Genomic DNA, 17,725 nt, shown 5'->3' on the forward strand with positions numbered 1-17,725 from the left:
GAAGCTAACTAATGAACATTAAGCTCATTAGTTAGCTAACTAATGAGCTTAACCTTGAAGCTAAATAAAATAATTTGTTTGCCAACTAAATAGTTAGAAAGCTAAATATTTAGCTTATAGAGCTAATTAAATATTTAGTTCACTAAATACTTAGCTTGAAGCTATATATTTAGCTTCAATAACTATGCTATATATACAGCTACAACTATATATCTAGCTTGAAGCTAAATATATAGAGCTTGAGGCTAATATATATATATATATACTGTATATAAGTTGACCTCTACTAGATATTCAGTGTTCAAACTGAATATCTAGTTTGCTAGTTAAATATTAGTTAAACGTGGAACATTTATAAGTCACTGAATAACATGGTTACAATATGACATTGGAAATTTAATCCCTTTTTTCCCCACTCTAAATAATTCAGGTTGCTGTTAATTTTTCACCATTTACATCTACATATGGAACCCCGTGAATGTGTTCCAGAAACATTAGTAGATATTTCACCTGTTTATAACTGTGACTAATCTTACAAGTTTCAAACATTTGTGCAGATCATGAAAAATCTGCTTGGCTCTTCAAATGCACTGCACTAATAATTATAAATTTGTATTTACAAATAACCACTAGGTTACACAAAGTGCTTTACAGAAGGTAAAACATAAAAAACATGAAAAATAAACCAGGATAAGACACATGAAAAAGAATAAAGTATTTTTTTTCATATATATATATATATATATATATATATATATATATATATATATATATATATATATATATATACTGCTCAAAAAAATAAAGGGAACACTTTAAGTGTGAAACACCTGTTTAAGTGTTCCCTTTATTTTTTTGAGCAGTGTATATATTATCAATGTACTTTTGGAGTGTTTTAATCACAATATTTCATTATTGCATTGTATTTTGCTATAACAATCTACCTCTGGACAATTACAAAGGAGGGTTCTCCCACAGTGGCCATTGAGGATTACATAAGAAATAAATGTGTGAAAATCCTACCAAAACGTTGATTGATCTGTGATCACTGGTTTTCTATTGGTTTTAATCTGTACATCCTTTGACACAAAGTTAAACAGAAACCGCAGAGGCACAATTTTGAGAAAGAACACAGGCTTTATTGTGGAAGATATTTTAGTTTTCAAGGGTAGGACCTGAAATGAATGGTACACCGGGTGAGCACCACACTACTCCCACACTGAGTTAAGCTTGTTTGAATCATCGGCGCCCTCTCTGCAGCCCCTCAAATTATCCCTCTGTACAAGGTGAGTGGAGCTTACTGGCATTGTTAACATGTACAATATGAAGCTAGCAACGAGTAACAGAAGTGATGAAACTGGAAGGTGATGAGTAACTGAGACCTTTTTATTATGTGTTAACCTTTCAGAACATTTTTAAAGACTGAAATTTAGAAAACTTTTTCTTGTTTCCCCCGCTCTCCAACCACTCCTCTCAACTTCCTTCTTCCCCTTCCGTTACGCTTGCTCTTTGTACTGCTGGTGCAGCGTCAGCACGTCGGTCTGGGAGACCCGTGTCCAACCTTCGCTGTGGACGTGGTACAAGTTGACCTGCCCTCCGCTGTAGGCGTCACGGTACGTCGCCTGGTAGATGGCACGGCGGCCCAGCTCGCAAGCCTCCTCCACACTGAGGCTGTGCCGCAGGCCGCTGTCCATTACGCCGTAGGCGTACATGGAGCCTGAGCCCACCGCAAACAGGTCGCCGCACACCCGATTGCCCTCCGAGTCAACGTAGTACAGCCCTAAAGAGAAAGGGCAAAAAGGTAGGTCGGGAAGGTGAGGAGGTGGCGTCGGGGGAGTTACTTCTCCCGATTCAGGTGTTGCTAAAATGATGTAGCACAAAACACACAAGTCTGTAAACGCGTGCACACACACACATACACATGCACGTCCTCCGGAGAGAAAATAAGAGCAGCTGCAGCCCCTCCAAGTGAAGCGAGGGCTGGCAGATATGAACAGCTGCATCCTCTTCAAGCAAAATGAAGCCGACCACGGAACCTGCTGACGAGGCGTGGCCCCATAACGCCGTCTGCCCAAAGGCCCCCTTCTCTGGTTCTTATTGATTCTCTGCAAACAGGCCAAAAATTAACTATCGACCCATAACCTGAGCTGTCCAGGTAACTGCGGCTCACGCCTCATCGTGGAGGATGAGAAAATGAAAAAAACAACACTACTACAGCGTGCTCACATCCCGTGGACATCAGACGGGCACGTTCGCAGCCGTCTACACGGAGTTTGGGGCCGTGAGCCCACCCACCCGCCCCAAGCCCTCGAGCGAACGCAACTTCCGCAACGCTTCGACGGACATGTGAGGGACAGTTTGCTCCACACCACGCGTCACAGACACATGCGCAACATTTTGTTCTGAGCCGTGACACACGCTCCCCACGGGCCCGGCTCCAGAGTGACGAACACCAGCCTGCGAGTTCGCCCACGAGCGGTGAAAAGAAGCCAGCCTGCAAAAAGGCATGAATTTTTTTTTCTTCTTTTTTTTTTTTTTTTCCTTCCTCAGAACGCTTTCACAGAGCTGAAACCTGTGAAAACCAATCCGGGAACGCATGCAGATCAACCCCGCTCGCTGATTCTCAGCTTAACTAGTGACAGTCTATTAAAGCTCGAGAGCCACTTGCTTTTCAGGGCGTTAAAAGAAAAGAAAAAAAGGAAAGAAGCAAGAAAGGAAAAGAATCTTAGTATTGGTTTCAGCTGGCAAATTGCAGCTTCCTGAGCCTGTCGTTAGATTGCCATGATAATCATCCAGCGCCGGCATGCGCACGGGGGCAATTTGCCATTCCAAGACCTGCCTGTTCCACTTGGAAACTGCGAGGGACTCGTTAAAAACATAATAGGCAGGGAAAGAGAACTGTAAAGGCGGCCCTCTTTTGTCGAGTGGCATGCTTGATGGGAAGGGGCTGCGGGGAGGGCTGAGGACTCTTTAAGAGGTCCAAGTATAGAAGCGGTATACGAGCGCACACCTGGGGCCTTTGTGGAGCCAATGTGGCTTCGCTTCATAGTCTCTGCCCCCTCCAACTCTGACTCAGCCGCCGTGCGTGCTCGCGAAAGAAACGACGAGCGGAGGCAGCGGAAACACAGTCCGGACGGTGAGGCCGCGCCGGCCGACGGAGACTTCTTCTACTTTATCAACCGGCTGACAGGTGCTTAAGGAGTTCCTTTTTAAGCAGCAGGCTGTGCAGCTGGCTGGAATAACAGTATTTAGATGTAGGTGATGAGCGCAGCGTGGTGCATGGACGACTGCCATCCACTGGGTCGGTCCTTGAATCCATTTAAAAATGAGCAGGGACGAAAAAATGAAAAAAAAAAGAAGTCGTTACATCATCCTCTTGGGAGCGGCGGTAAAAACCCATCTGCCACACTGGTCGTCTGACGAGGCTTCAGATGACACGGTACCCTTCTTTCCTCTAATGAGGCCCGATTATTCATATGCGACCCTATTACAAACCTGTCCTGTCCTTGAAAGGAGTCTGTACATTACGCCGTCACTTTTTTTCCCCTTGAAATAAAAGCTGTTAACTGTACGCTGATTACAAAGTGTCATAATATGTAATGTTATTACATGGAGCCGCATTTGTCAGGCTCCTTAGCGTGGCTATTATTCCATTTATTTTGCATGCAGCTTAAGAAACTTCATCTGAGGGGAATAAGTGCACTTGACGTGGTTGTAGTCGGCTTAATGAGCTTTCTGCCTTATGGTGATTGATTTAATTATCCTGACATTTACCTCTCCGCTCAGTCACAAAGGCGCTGAGCGCGGACATATTTACATTGCTTGACCTGTTGAACTCATAACAGGATCCTTATTTCCTCAATTGATTGCTGGGGATCAGGCGTGTGTCCAGCGCGTTTGTCGGCGTCAGCCTTACAAGATAAAGCTGGCATTGATCACCGTTCCATGTCGTGGCATTTATACGTGCGACCTGGATTGTCCCAGCAGAGACCCCCGCCGCCCATCATCCGGCGGCACTCTCACTAGCCCGTAGGGATCATTGATTTCCTATTACTGTGTCACTGTTTTGGCCTCTTTAAACACACCTTCTGATGTAGAGCCTTGCAGCGTGTGGCATCCAAAATGCATAGCGTGACATTATCAACAAGGGGAGAGGAAAGGAGGCGCTGCAGCACCATCTACTGGTTAGGCAAAGGAACTGCACATTTGTTAACCCCCTGAGTTCTGAGAAAAATGCTTCCTATCTACAGTACAGCCATGCCAACACAAAGTCGTGCACAAATACAAAGGAGAAAGAAAAATGACGTATGATTTTCTTTTTTTCATAATAATAACAATAAAAAAAACAACTAAAAATGTGACATGCATTTGTATTTAGCTCCCTGAAAAAAATATTTTGCACAACTTTTTGTGCAACTGCAAGTATTCTTGGGTATATCTCCACCAGATTTGCAGAGTCTACACTAGGGGTCAACTACCTTTTCCTATTTAAAGAACCACTTTTGCTCCCGCTGCTATAAAATAAAACTTGCTTTGAGCTGCAAACAATGATTTTAAAAAGATGTACTTTATATAATGTTTTATTAAGGTAAAGAAAATTTAACTAAAATCTACTTCTAGTAATTTTATTATCATTTTCTTTTTTAAAAAAGCACATTTTCAATGCATTTGTTGTGCTTACCAGGTCCTCTCTTGTCCCAGCCACACACCATGGTGCCCATGCTGAGTCCCATGCCTTTGTACTGGTACACCATGTTGGCCAGCAGCTTCGAGGCGGCCGCCACAGAGATGCGCTCTTTGTTGCGCAGCTCGTAGATGCGGCACTGACGGGCGAGCAGGCGCTCCCAGAAGCTGCAGTCTGCGGCGCCTCCGGCCATGGTCCCCAGGAGGTAAGGGTTGATCTCGATCACCTTCTTCACCGTCTGCGAGGCGATGTAGGAGCCCGCCGTGGCCCGAGAGTCCACCGCCACGATAACTCCATGCTGGAACTGAATGATACAAGGGGAGAAGACCCGTGTTATGCTCCATTCACAGTAACTAATCAAGTGTTATAACACAGGAATCAACACAATACAAATTTAGGTATGGCAACAATGTTTAAACAATTATGGTCAAAACAACACATATCAGGTAAATGTAAAACATGGTTCTTTGTTTCTGTAAATTTCAGCTACTAATCTTGAATCTATTTATGTGTACTAATAAAGTCCAATAAAAAAAGCATTTTCAAAACTATATCATTGCTAATCTCTATTTTTCAAAGAAACAAGGAAAAAATTAAATATGTTGATGCTATTCATCTACTTTCATAGAACAGCGGTCAGAAAAAAAATGGAAACTACAATTTTAATTATTTTTAAGGCGAGAAAATAATCCATCTCCCCATGAAAGCAATCCATCTTCTGCTTCGGCATAAGATGCTGATTACTTTGATGTTTCTGTCTACATAAAAAACATCACATTATAGGAGTTTGGAATCGGTCCTGAGTTTGAAGCAAATTTTACAATAACAGAACTCAATTCATGTCAGAATGTTGACTGGTGCCATGAATCCGTATTTACTTGCAAGAAATGAATCCTAATCTACAAGATCGTTATATAATACTGTTTAATTTTTATTTATCTGTTAATTATATTTAGTTATCCATTTTAACTTTTATTATTTGGTTTGTAGCCCCCTATACAGAATGATGACAGGTCCTCTTGGCATTTCTTTTTTTTTTTTAAAGAATAAACATAATGTCACATAGCTGCCATAAGAGACACAACACAGGCTAGAGATCTGAGGCATTCACTGTCTGCTTTCCTACTGCCAAAGACAACAACACAGGGTCCAGGACCCAACTAGTTTATCTGAAGATGTAATGTTATTAACAATTACAATATGGGAATAAAAAGATGTACAGATTAATGTCTGCTTGTAGAGGTAAAAAGGTTGGTAAAGCTACGTATGGCATTAACGGTCTTCTGGTTTTGACATTATTCATCAATAAACCAGTCAGTTTCTCTGCCATGAGAAAGCAGTTTTTAGCCGAGCTAGCGGCACCAAGCTAACGTTTGGGTCATTGTCTGATATGAATCATTGCGTGTGATTTATAGCAAATCTAAATGTTCTTTCTGAAACATATCCAATTAGTATGACTCTAATGAAAACGTCTAGCAACAACAAAAGATTACTGCACTTACTTTAAACGCTAATGTGGTTGTGCCGTGCAGAAACTCTATTTTCCTCTCAACGCCATCTTCATCCCCAGCGAGCAGCGAGTTCTTAACGGAAAAACTGAGACTTTCCCCCGGTCCAGCTTCAGATTCTCCTTCGTTCTGTCCGGAACCGCAGCCGAAAGCGAACGGCTGCCGATAATCAGACGAAAAATCCGGACAATCACTACTTAACACACTAGCAAGAGCCATCTTTGAAAGAGTGCGATGAGCAAGCAACTTCCGGCAAGAGCAGGAAGACGTATTCTTCATGGCTGCAAAAATTACACAGCGCCCCCGTGTGGTGATTGACTGAAACAGTCAAAAATATGTCACGGCCAAACAAAGGGGAAAAAAGCGAGGTTTTTGAACCTTATTCTGTGTAGACTAACTTCCAAATAATTTAATGGGTTGTTGAAGGACGTACCCAACAAGCACTAACCTTACCAGAACCTGAGGGAAGATTTCCAAAACGGTTTGAACTTTTGGTTATTATTTTTGAACAGTCCCTGAAGTTTACTTGGAGGAACATCCTCAGAGGGTTAGATCATTTCTATCCTTCAGAGAACATGGAGGGCATGTTACCAGGAGGTTCTCTCCATTAATAGTGTGACATTTAGGAACTGACATGTTCTCTACAAGTTCAAAGAAGAATATGTTCAATTCACAATGTCATCCAGAAGGTTAAGTAATTTAGTTATGTAACTTTTTCCGCAAGGTTAAATGGTACTTTAGTTATGTACCCTTTAAAGAATCTTCAGGGAAATTTCCATAAAGAGTCTTGGAACAATACATGCAACTTTCACAATGTTCTTACAATGTTAGTGTTCAGAGGTCAATCCCCAAAAGGTAAATAAAAGTTGTTTTGAACTCTTTGTAGAAAATCTTTAACGTTCTATAGAGGTCCATTGAAGGTTATCTACAACTTTGATTATGTTACCTCTGGGTTACATAAAGATTCCTTGAATGTTAGCTACCATTTTCCTGATGTAACATTTAGGGAATTTAACTTTAGGGAATATCCCTAAAGGTCTATAAGTTTCATGAAGTACCCTTAAAAACTAGAAGAGGTTTCCCACAACTTATAACTACTTTTTGATCAGCCTAGGTGCATAATTTTCATCTCCAAAGCCCAACACAGTTCCCTTGTGTTGTTTGCTCTAACTGCTTTCTATTGTATCTCTCTTTTTCTTTTCTCTTCTGCGCTTGGACCTTCTCTCCAACTCTCTGTAATATTCTTCTTTCAGGTCCTCCCTTGGTCTTTGGATCCAACCCTGGGCATCGATGTGAAAAAGATCCACATTGTTTCCAGAGTAGGCATCCCTATGAGTGGCTCTGAAAACTGCTTCTCTTGCCAAGGAGATGGCTTCTTCTTTACTCAAACCCCAACTCAGACCCCCATCCAGGACTCCGTAAGCATAAGGAGACCCTGATCCAACAGAGATAATATCTCCTTGCAGTCGGGCGCCATCGCTGCACACGTAGATAACCTGTGGGCCACTGTTTGGGGATAGCGGATCTGCTGCTGAAGTGTTGCCGGCAGTGCCTGGAGAGCTTACATCAGTCACAAGAGATTGGTTGCCAAAGTTGTGAACCAGCCCAGAGCTCCCTCCTTCCTTTTCCCAACCACACAGAGTGAGTGCCACACATACATCAGTCCCTTTAAATGGATGCAACATAAAGGAAAGAAGCTTGGCAGAAGCTCTTATGGAGAGTCGACGCTTATGCCGCAGTTCATATAGTCTGATCTCTCTGATCAGGATGCGCTCCCAAAGCATGCAGTCTGCACCACTGCCTGAGGAGGTGACCACTAAATGGGAGTGAATAGGGGTGATCTTGTGTACAGCCGGACATGCAACAAGGCCACCCGCGCTGGCACGTGTGTCTGCTGCTGCAATTACACCACCTTGGAAAATGAAACCCAAGGTTGTTGTTCCATGAGACAGAGGGAAAGGCCTTTGCACGGTCAACGCATGGTTTGGTGGTCTGAAACGAGACGTGCGTCTGCTGATGAATGGAGTGGCTTGTGGGAAAGGTGGTATGAAAATGTGCTGTGGATCCCCCCAGTTTGTCTGAGATGTCTTCAGTCTTTCCAACTCAAGGTTGTGATAATCTGTCTCCAAAGCTGGAAAAGGAAACAATTGCTGTGTAGGCTTGTCTTTGAAGCAACAAATATCTTCCAGAGCCATATTAGTGTTGAAAAAAGCCGTAAATAGCTGGGTTGATCACACAATCTGTAAATCCTTTCAGTTAACATAGAAGATTGGTAGTCCACAAGAAAACCAAGCAATGATCTGACAAAAGCCATATGTTTTCCAAACACAGCTAGGGTTCTGATAAAGAATCATTCCCTCGAAGTCCACTTTTTTATCTGCTCCTAAGGGTGCCTTTTTATCCTTTTATAGCTCTAGCAAATGCTGCAGCCTGCACTGCATACATGTACAAACATATCTGTAAGCAATGTTTCACTCTTCTTGCTGTGAATTTGATATGTAGTGAAGCCTCTTTCTGCAAAGCTTTCATTCTGAGAAGAGAGTGTGAATATGTAGATGTGTGTGTGTGGTGAGTAAGTTATCTAGTTATGAAACAGTTACACTTTTTATTTTGCTTTCATTCAGCAGATGAGAGCTAGAACCACCAGTATATCAACAGCTTAGATTATTTATTTATTTATTTTTGGTTTATCTTTTTTTTTCTTTATACAGTAAACAATTGCAGGTACATTAATTCAATTTATAACACTTTGTTAATCCTAAAGGGAAATTAGATGATATAGTAACTTGCTTTAGTGTGATTTAAGAACCAATATTGGGAGTAATGGCTGTGGCCAGAAAAATCACTGAAGACTCTGAATGGGACTTTGTGCTATTATGATATACTTTTCGTGTATTAAGACTATTTTTAAAAATATAGAGAGCGTTTTAAAATCATAATTATATATTAGGATATTGTTCAATAGTTACATCAGAGTTTTCGGTTTTCCCTTGATATTTATCAAAAACGTTTTCATATGTATGTATGGTTTCATTAATCCATTTATTTTATTTATGTATGTCACTGAATTAAGGGAATTTGGAAAAATTCCCGACACTGGATAATTATCGCGGTAATTTACGGGATATGCAACCGGCGTCCTTGTGAAGCCATTTTGGCTCTGAATGCCTCCTCAGGCGGTGCCTTTCCACGTCCTTTTGGATCCAAAATGGCGCCAGTTTCCCCGAACGAAGGAGCAAGACGGTCCCCCCCGTTCAGTCGGACAGAAGCCATGGCGTCCGCCAGTACGGGGAGCAGAGTGTCCTGTGGGAGAGATTTGAATTGCGTGCCAGAGATAGCTGACACGTTAGCTGCGGTCGCCAAACTCGGGTGAGGAGAGTGTTCCACCCTGCGTGTCGGTTTTTAGCCGTAATAATACGTCCTGCGCTTGTTGCTTTTTGTCAGAGCGGGATGCTGGCTAAGCTAGCCGGCGAGTTCTCAGCACGTGCCCGCATCACAACGATGCTTGATGATCCTGTGAAGTGTTTATAACTGGAGCGTGGGCTGCTGTGTTTAATATTTCCTCGCCTTTTCAAAACGTGTTCTAGGAAGTGCCTGTCGCTGTTCTCCAGGCGTCTATTTTAAGCGTGTCGGCGTTATTTAAGGTTCATTTTTCCTCCACAGGTTTGACTTCCTGTGCATGCCCCTGTTCCATCCGAGGTTCAAGAGAGAGTCTGAGTTGGAGCCCGCTAAGTCCAGATCCGGAGCCCAGACCCGTTCAGACCTGCTGCTTTGTGGAAGAGGTTAGTTTTTATGCCACAGCAAAGCTAGGAGATGTACTGTTTTTTTTATTTACAGTTAGAAAAATAATTGGCCATTTTCCTACTCTTTGAAATTCCTCAGATGGCTTATATAAAGTATCAATTGAGTAATGTTTAACCGTGTCCAGAAAAATGCAAACCTAATGCCCATTAGGAAATGAAGTTGAGTTTCAAGGTTTTTCTCTTTTTTTAAAAAGAACTAGTTCATGTTCATGTTTTTTTTAAAAGAACTAGTTCATGTTCATGTTTTTTTTGTAAAGAACTAGTTCATGTTGACTAATACTTTTAATGCTATTAATATTAGATCATGTAAAACATCTTAACATTAGTCATGAACATGAAAACGTTTACTATACAGACGTCCAGCAAAACTAAATGCATCAAAGTATCTAATTTTATGACCTAGTTATGCTTAAGCTGAGTTAAACAGGAATTCTAGCAACTATTTTCTGTTTAACTTTTGGACAAAAATCCCCTGTTTGCCCTAAAACCTAGCCAATAATTGATATTTCTAAAACTAATTAAAGTACCTACTCCACTTTAGTCGATACGTCTCCTTAAATTTGCTCATAATTTTGACTTGACTATCGTAAGCAGCTGTGTAATCAGATTGAACTTGCATGGCTTTCAGTTTCATTTTAAACTGTTGATTTAAAATAAGACAGACCTACATCCAAATAAACAAGGTAACTTTGTAGAAGAATTCATTTTCATTAACCTTGTAGGTCTAGGAACACAAATACTGTGATCATGAATCAGAGAGTCAGATACCTCTGTGTGATATTTCTGTGTTTGGACAAATAACATCCCAGCCAAATACATCCCAGTTTTCTATCAAAGTGGTATCAGTGTTAGTAGTGTCTGTTAATACACTACTAACATGCACTGACATGAATGTACATGCATTGTACATGTACATTCTCCATGACACGTTAGTGACCCGTCAAAGCTTGACCCGTTCGTGTGACATTGTATCAGAAACCAAATCTATAAAGTTATGCTTCCATCTGCAGATTTTCGGTCTACACGTTGTATTCTTGCCACCCACAGGAATTTCAATATTTAAATTCCTAGTTTTGTCTTGCTGTTTTATTTTGTTTTGTGTTTTTGTATTTTTCAGCAAAATTTGTTATTCTGACAATAAATTGCCCCAGAAGTTATTGCGACAAATGATGACATTGTTCTTTTGACACCATTTTCAAGTAATGTAACAATAATTGCACAATAGATAGATAGATAGATAGATAGATAGATAGATAGATAGATAGATAGATAGATAGATAGATAGATAGATAGCATTTATTGTCATTGAACAGAATTCAACGAAATTTCCATTGCAAATAATGCAAGAACCCATTCCCGAAAATCCAAAACGTTAATTCTAACCGACATTGAACACTGAAACTGGAAGACATTGTAAATATCCAAAACAAAACAAGAGAATCCAAAAATGAAATGAATTATGAAGTCTCCATAAAGAAAATTGTCCTTCAAAATAAAGGCTAGTTGAGACCCAATTTACCAGACTGAAGACTTTTGTCATCCAGTCTTTGGCAGAAAAAGAGAGGAAAATGATGATGCGATTAATTGATTTGTTGTTTATTGCGACAGGCCTAAGCATTGGGTTTTTTATTTTTACTTGTGTATGTAAAGGTTGAAAATGACCAAATAAATAAATCAGGCTGTCTAGATTGAGGGAGCCTCTGATAATTTAACGTTTAACACAAAAGTTAATGCAGATAAAACTGGGGTGATCTGGCTCAGAACCTTCCATCAGTAAACTGGTTTACAAATGTCGATATTGAACTGATTGATGGTAAATGCAAATGGAGGACATGTTTTGTTTTTTTAAAAACAATAAGTTGGCTATTCTCTGTCTTTTTGTAGACTGGAATACTCTGATTGTTGGGAAGCTCTCCCAATGGGTCGACGCGGATTCAGAATTGGAGACGGAACGGAGGAACTCGGAAGCTGTACGTTCCTCAGTCTGAACATTTTTCACTTCCTTTGCCGCTGTGAGGCTGGGCAGTTCCTTTGTCTCATCAGAGCTCCTCTCTGTTTGCATCTGCCGTCACTTTCTCCTCTCATCCTTTTGTTTTTCTGCGTTTCTCTCCAGGCTCTCACACAGGAACTGAACTTCTCAGCCTACCTGGGTCTGCCTGTCTTCATGATCCCTTTGAAGGGCCCCAATAATGCCAATCTGGCCCGAATGCTGCTAAACCACATCCACACTGGACACCACACCTCAAACGTAAGACACAGCATCGGGGCATCCGGCGGACGCCTGTAATTGGATTTGACGCATCCGTGCTGCAGTTCTTGTTTAACCCCAGCTTCTCTTTCTGTTCGTTAGTTCTGGATCCGCGTCCCGTTGATGGCCCCAGAAGACATGCGGGATGACCTGATCGAGAACGAACCGACCGTTTGCTTAGACGAGACGAGTACAGATGAAAAAACCTGGAGCTGGTTAGTTTTATACTGCTTCCTCATCAGCAGGAGAGCTGCATCAAATGAAAACTGCGGCTCAGTTTCTTTATCAATCTTTGTCTTTTCAGGTGGCACTCGTTCAGAACCCTCTGTGATTACAACAAGAGGATCTGTCTTGGTGAGAGAACTCACTGCCAGGCAGCAAATTAAAGCGTTACAAGTCTTTTTTTTTTTTTTCCCCTACTGAGAATGTGCTCGTTTTCTATTCTTGCAGCGATTGAAGTGGGAGCAGACATGCCGTCAGACGCTGTGATCGATAAGTGGCTGGGAGAGCCGATCAAAGCAGCTGTGCTTCCCACTAGCATCTTCCTAACCAATAAGAAAGGCTTCCCTGTTTTGTCTAAGGCCCATCAGAGGATAATCTTCCGGCTTTTTAAGGTCCGACATCAAAGCTCCCGGTGGTTTGGCTGATTATCCAAATTTCAAAGTTTCCTTTTTAACAAAAACACACTTGTCTTTCCAGTTGGAGGCTCAATTTATCTTCACAGGCGCCAGTCGGCACACTGAGAAGGACTTCAGGTCCTACCTGCAATACCTGGAATACCTCAACCAGAACAGGCCTGCGCCCAACGCCTATGAGCTGTTTGCCAAAGGCTACGAAGACTACCTGCAGTCACCTCTACAGGTCAGCACCTCCACTCTGTGCTCACAATTTTTTTTTTCTTTAATCAGCTTTTTGATTTGTAGCTAAATTGATTTCTTGTTTTTTGTCCTTCATTTAGCCCCTCATGGACAACCTGGAGTCTCAGACATATGAAGTATTTGAGAAGGATCCCATTAAATATTCTCAGTACCAACAGGTGAGCCAATGGACATATGTTGTTTTGTATTTTTAAGGAGGGTGTGGGCATTTATTGTGAAAGATTTCTTGTCATGACAAGAATTTTGACTTATTTTCTCAATAAATTGCAGTTGTCGATGGCGATAGGAAATATTATTTCTTTAATTTCTCCGCTCTTTGATCCACGAAAGCGTCAATAAATGTCGGTAAATTTGAAAACATAATTAAAGGCTGTCACAGAGTGCATTTAGTGATATGAATAATAGGTATATTGTAAATGGAAATATTTTTCAAGAATAATGTTTGACTGCTGCGCCATGCAATCCCAGTCACAGGTTGGCCGCACATCCTTACAAAGTCTTACATTCATGTATCTAAAGTTAAGGCCTTAAACCCAATTTTAAATAAGTGATTTTCTTATGAGACTTTTTTAAAATGTGCCTGGTGAGAAAGGGAAAACATTTATTGACATTAAATTGAATCTAAATAATGCTTGTATCTAAAATGTTTTTTGTGCAGAATGCACATTTGTCTAATAGTCTTGGTTTCTTTCAGGCTGTATATAAATGTCTTTTGGACAGAGTACCAGAAGAGCAGAAAGACACTAATGTTCAGTAAGTAAGATGTTCTTATATTTGTATGAAATTACAATTAGGACTCTTAATTGAGCTGGGTAATGATTTGTAGCTCAGTCAATGCTCCCCTCTACCCTTCATTACCTTCATCCTGTAATACTCTTGGTTAAAAAAAGAAACACAGGGAGGCTTTATGTTAGAAATTCACTGGAGTTCAATGGATTTTATGTGATAGAACAAGAGAAAAATAACCGTATACACATCCATGCAACAAATATCAGTCAGAATCTGCATCTTTCAATAGCAATAAGGTACACTTAGCTGAATTACTCACCTAAAACGACGTCAGGCTGATTGTAAACTTCACTGGTTCTGGAGAAAAGTGTTTAAAAAAATATTTGTCAGCGTTATCAGAAACGTTAGCCATACTATTATTTTCCTTTCTTTGTCCCAAGACAGAATCAATTAATATCAGTAAATTTGAACATTTCAGTTAAATGTACAGTTATATCACACTTCTGTAAGTGGCGTCCTGAAGACACTTATTTCAAATGGGCATGTTTTTCAAGAGCAGTATTTGTGCTGTTATGAATGTTGTGCCATGACATTGACAGCCATACGGTTACTTAAAAAGTAAATAGTAATTTTTTTTTTTGCTCATCATTTTTAGCATTTTCACAATAGTACCACAAACACTTTAAGGTGTATGAAGCACCAGAAGTGTGATGGGGCGTGCTATGGTGGCACAGGGGGTTAGCACGCCCCACATTTGGAGGCCTTAGACCCGCGGACGTCGCGGAAAAACAGGTCCCGACGACCTTTGCCGCATGTCCTCCTCCAAAAATGGCGCCTGCTCAGCTGGCTGCCTGCAGACGCAGCTCCTGTCGTGTGTGTGTTAATCTGTGTATAAAAAATTCTTGCTGTAACTGCGAAATAATTTCCCTGCTGGGATGAATAAAGTAATTCTTCTTCTTCTTCTTCTTCTTCTGATCAATTTGTTTTGTTGTTTTAGGGTGTTGATGGTGTTGGGTGCAGGAAGGGGTCCTCTGGTCAATGCATCCCTGCGCGCTGCCAGACAGGCAGACCGAAAGCTGAGAGTATATGCTGTTGAGAAAAACCCCAATGCTGTAATCACGTGAGTAGAGCTGCTTCATTTCTGGAACATTTAAAGGACTTAACTGTTTAATTTAAAGAACTTCTTTTGTTCAGATTGGAGAACTGGCGCTTTGAGGAGTGGGGCGACCAGGTGACTGTGGTGTCATGTGACATGCGGGAGTGGGAAGCACCAGAGAAAGCCGATATCATCGTCAGCGAGCTGCTGGGCTCGTTTGGCGACAATGAGCTCTCCCCCGAATGCTTGGATGGAGCGCAGCACTTTCTCAAAGGTACTAATACCGGAGCTTCCTACAAACTTCTATGTCTCTCCAAGATATACAAGAACAGGATGTCTGCGCATCCTTAAAAAGTCTTAAATTCATAAATAAATAAAAAAACAAGTTGGTTTTAAATACGTTAATCACAGGTCTTAAATTTTGTCGTGGCAGGGCTGTTTAGTGTCATATATTGTAAATAACTGCTGGACCTTTCTATCAGGCAACAATTTGAGTCGCCTGTAGACATCTAAATGACATTCTACCGCTAACTAGCTGCTAAAAGACCCTTTATACCTAGCTGGCTTTTTCGTGCTTATCCTAAATAAGTTCAAATTTATCACCAGTTCACCGGATGACATCCAACTCATCATTGGTTCATGAACCAGTGATGCTAATGAACCAGTGATGCTAACTTGCATAATGCTACATTTATTCTGTCAAAAAAACTTAGAATTACGGGGATTAAGACTGTAGAGAGCCGTGTCTAGTGTGATGAGCAAAAGCTGCTGCCAAGAGCCACAAACAGACTCCAGAAATGTCACAGTTTTGACGTGACAGTGGCAAAAGATTCCCAGAAAAAAGTCAATGCTGCTACTGCCACTAATCTGATCAACATTTGGTGCGACACAAACTCTGATGTTGGAGGTTTACTGGTCTTAGAACACGTTGGTCAAGCTTCAGTCTTACCAGGTCTTACATTTCACTCTTAGCCGTCTTAAAAAGTAATAAATTTGAGTGAGTGAAACCCTGAAGAAGCATTTGTTCCGCTTCATTCCCATCACCGCTTGCTTGCGTCGTGTATCATTTTTCTTTCCTCTTCAACGCAGACGATGGAGTCAGCATCCCCTGTTCCTACACGTCCTACCTGGCTCCCCTGTCTTCCTCCAAGCTGTACAACGAAGTCCGAGGGTGCCGGGAACGCGACAAGGACCCAGAGTGTCATTTTGAGACCCCATACGTTGTGCGACTCCATAACTTCCACCAGCTAGCAGAACCTAAGCCCTGCTTCACATTTACACACCCCACAAAAGGTAGACACTCATCAATGTCATTGTATAACATTTCAAGACATACAATCTTGTTGTATTTTAGCTTACCTTGTCCCTGCTGTAGGCTGTAGAATATTATCACAAGACATTATTAAAATTAATAAGTTTATCTTTTTTTTTTCTGTCAGACATGAACAATAACCGGTACCAGTGTCTTCGCTTCTCTGTGGATTGCAACTCTGTGCTCCATGGCTTCGCAGGCTACTTTGAAACCATTCTCTACAAAGATGTCACACTTAGTAAGTTAGAGTGAAGAAGAAGAAGAAGTAATGGTTGGCAGTTGATGCGGTTTAATTCATGAACTCGTTTGTTGCAGGTATAAAACCAGACACGCATTCACCTGGAATGTTCTCCTGGTTTCCCATTCTGTTCCCACTCAAAGTAAGTCAGAGCTCCACACGGGTCGAAATGTAATAATTAGAGTAGGGAGTAAACATCCTTTCCTTTTTCTAACAGCAACCCATCACTATATCCCGAGACGATGACATCGTTGTGCGATTCTGGCGCTGCAACAATGGGAAGAAGGTTTGGTACGAGTGGGCAGTGACGGAGCCCTCCTGCTCTGCCATCCACAATCCAGCCGGCCGCTCCTACACCATCGGCCTGTGAACATGAAGAATCAGCACACCTGTCAGACATCCACTTGTTGTTTTTTTTTAATTATTTTTAGTAAGACTTTATGGTTGTTAGAACCTCTTTTTATAAATCCACGGTTAAAACTTGGACTTGTGATTTCCCATGTTGAGTCTGTAGAGAAATAACTGAATAAATGGACCGATTCCCGCAGATCGGCCGTCACCTGTAAACACAACCCGTTGTCCCTGTAAGCTCAGTTCACCGTCAGCAACTCTCACTAGTCTTAACTGTTCAGGTTATCATCCGTGCAGTTACGAACAGTTCCTGTGGACATGTACATTCAATCCAACTGGACCGATGCCTTATCAGACACATTCCACATGATCCATAAAATGTCAGAATAATGTCCATACACTCTTCAGTGTGGTAGGGGGGGGGGGAGTTACTGTTTTCTGCTCACCTGCTTGGCGTCCCTGTGTTTGAACATTTTCAATAAAAAATACACTGTACTGTTCTCAGTTTGCAGTTGTTTCTGTATGGCTTGTAACTGGAACATCATCAGCTTTTGATGAAAAGAAAAATGTGGTTTCAACAGATGAAATATGGTTCAAAAAGAAAAATACAGGAGGCAACCTAGAACAGGACAGGCAGGCTTTGGAGAAGGGGGGGAAAGACCCTGCTGGCTGCAAAGAAGGATTTAAAGAACATGGATAAACAACTGAAAGATACAATAATATATTTAGAGGAAGTAAGCATGGAGCTGGAAGAGAAAGAGATGGATTAAGAATGAAAAGAAGAAACTCAAAGAGTCAAAGAAAAAGGTGAAAGCAAGAAGATGCAAGCACTCAGACAATGCCTGAATAAGGAAGTCAAAAGCCTGGAGTCGGAGAAA

The 17,725-nt window shown here is 41.3% G+C and overlaps 3 protein-coding genes across 3 annotated transcripts; 1 reads left to right on the forward strand and 2 right to left on the reverse strand.

Annotated features, from left to right (window-relative positions):
* Positions 1–1,117: 1,117 nt before the first annotated feature.
* LOC102236097 (proteasome subunit beta type-5-like) lies at positions 1,118–6,452 on the reverse strand. The gene is made up of 3 exons (XM_005809235.3): positions 6,187–6,452; positions 4,682–4,988; positions 1,118–1,780 (listed from the first exon to the last, which is right to left on the reverse strand). Exons 1-3 carry the CDS (start codon positions 6,409–6,411, stop codon positions 1,497–1,499), a joined length of 816 nt encoding a protein of 271 aa, XP_005809292.1. The 5' UTR covers positions 6,412–6,452; the 3' UTR covers positions 1,118–1,496.
* Positions 6,453–7,285: 833 nt separating this feature from the next.
* Positions 7,286–8,387, reverse strand: LOC102219341 (proteasome subunit beta type-11-like). Its single transcript, XM_014472581.2, has 2 exons — positions 7,812–8,387; positions 7,286–7,697 (listed from the first exon to the last, which is right to left on the reverse strand). Exons 1-2 carry the CDS (start codon positions 8,385–8,387, stop codon positions 7,359–7,361), a joined length of 915 nt encoding a protein of 304 aa, XP_014328067.1. The 3' UTR covers positions 7,286–7,358.
* A 984-nt stretch (positions 8,388–9,371) lies between these two features.
* prmt5 (protein arginine methyltransferase 5) lies at positions 9,372–17,337 on the forward strand. The gene is made up of 16 exons (XM_005809234.3): positions 9,372–9,561; positions 9,856–9,974; positions 11,880–11,965; positions 12,109–12,243; positions 12,346–12,458; positions 12,548–12,597; positions 12,694–12,857; positions 12,943–13,104; positions 13,202–13,279; positions 13,816–13,874; positions 14,848–14,970; positions 15,045–15,220; positions 16,036–16,239; positions 16,386–16,496; positions 16,574–16,638; positions 16,714–17,337. The coding sequence occupies exons 1-16, from the start codon at positions 9,401–9,403 to the stop codon at positions 16,864–16,866; spliced, it is 1,959 nt and encodes a 652-aa protein (XP_005809291.2). The 5' UTR covers positions 9,372–9,400; the 3' UTR covers positions 16,867–17,337.
* Positions 17,338–17,725: the final 388 nt, after the last annotated feature.

This window comes from Xiphophorus maculatus, chromosome 6 (genome assembly GCF_002775205.1).
Source record: "Xiphophorus maculatus strain JP 163 A chromosome 6, X_maculatus-5.0-male, whole genome shotgun sequence".
Taxonomy (NCBI): domain Eukaryota; kingdom Metazoa; phylum Chordata; class Actinopteri; order Cyprinodontiformes; family Poeciliidae; genus Xiphophorus; species Xiphophorus maculatus.

Bases quoted from the DNA above. Each gene is read 5' to 3' on its own strand.
- prmt5 (XM_005809234.3), top strand. From the start codon at position 9,401: ATGGCGCCAGTTTCCCCGAACGAAGGAGCAAGACGGTCCCCCCCGTTC. The intron at 12,244-12,345 runs GTAAGACACAGC...TCTGTTCGTTAG, and splicing joins CTGGACACCACACCTCAAAC to TTCTGGATCCGCGTCCCGTT. The intron at 16,639-16,713 runs GTAAGTCAGAGC...TTTTTCTAACAG, and splicing joins CCATTCTGTTCCCACTCAAA to CAACCCATCACTATATCCCG.
- LOC102219341 (XM_014472581.2), bottom strand. From the start codon at position 8,387: ATGGCTCTGGAAGATATTTGTTGCTTCAAAGACAAGCCTACACAGCAA. The intron at 7,698-7,811 runs GGAGGGAGCTCT...TCCCCAAACAGT, and splicing joins TGTGTGGTTGGGAAAAGGAA to GGCCCACAGGTTATCTACGT.
- LOC102236097 (XM_005809235.3), bottom strand. From the start codon at position 6,411: ATGGCTCTTGCTAGTGTGTTAAGTAGTGATTGTCCGGATTTTTCGTCT. The intron at 4,989-6,186 runs GTAAGTGCAGTA...TGTATCATTCAG, and splicing joins CAACCACATTAGCGTTTAAA to TTCCAGCATGGAGTTATCGT. The intron at 1,781-4,681 runs GTAAGCACAACA...CTTTCTCTTTAG, and splicing joins CTGGGACAAGAGAGGACCTG to GGCTGTACTACGTTGACTCG.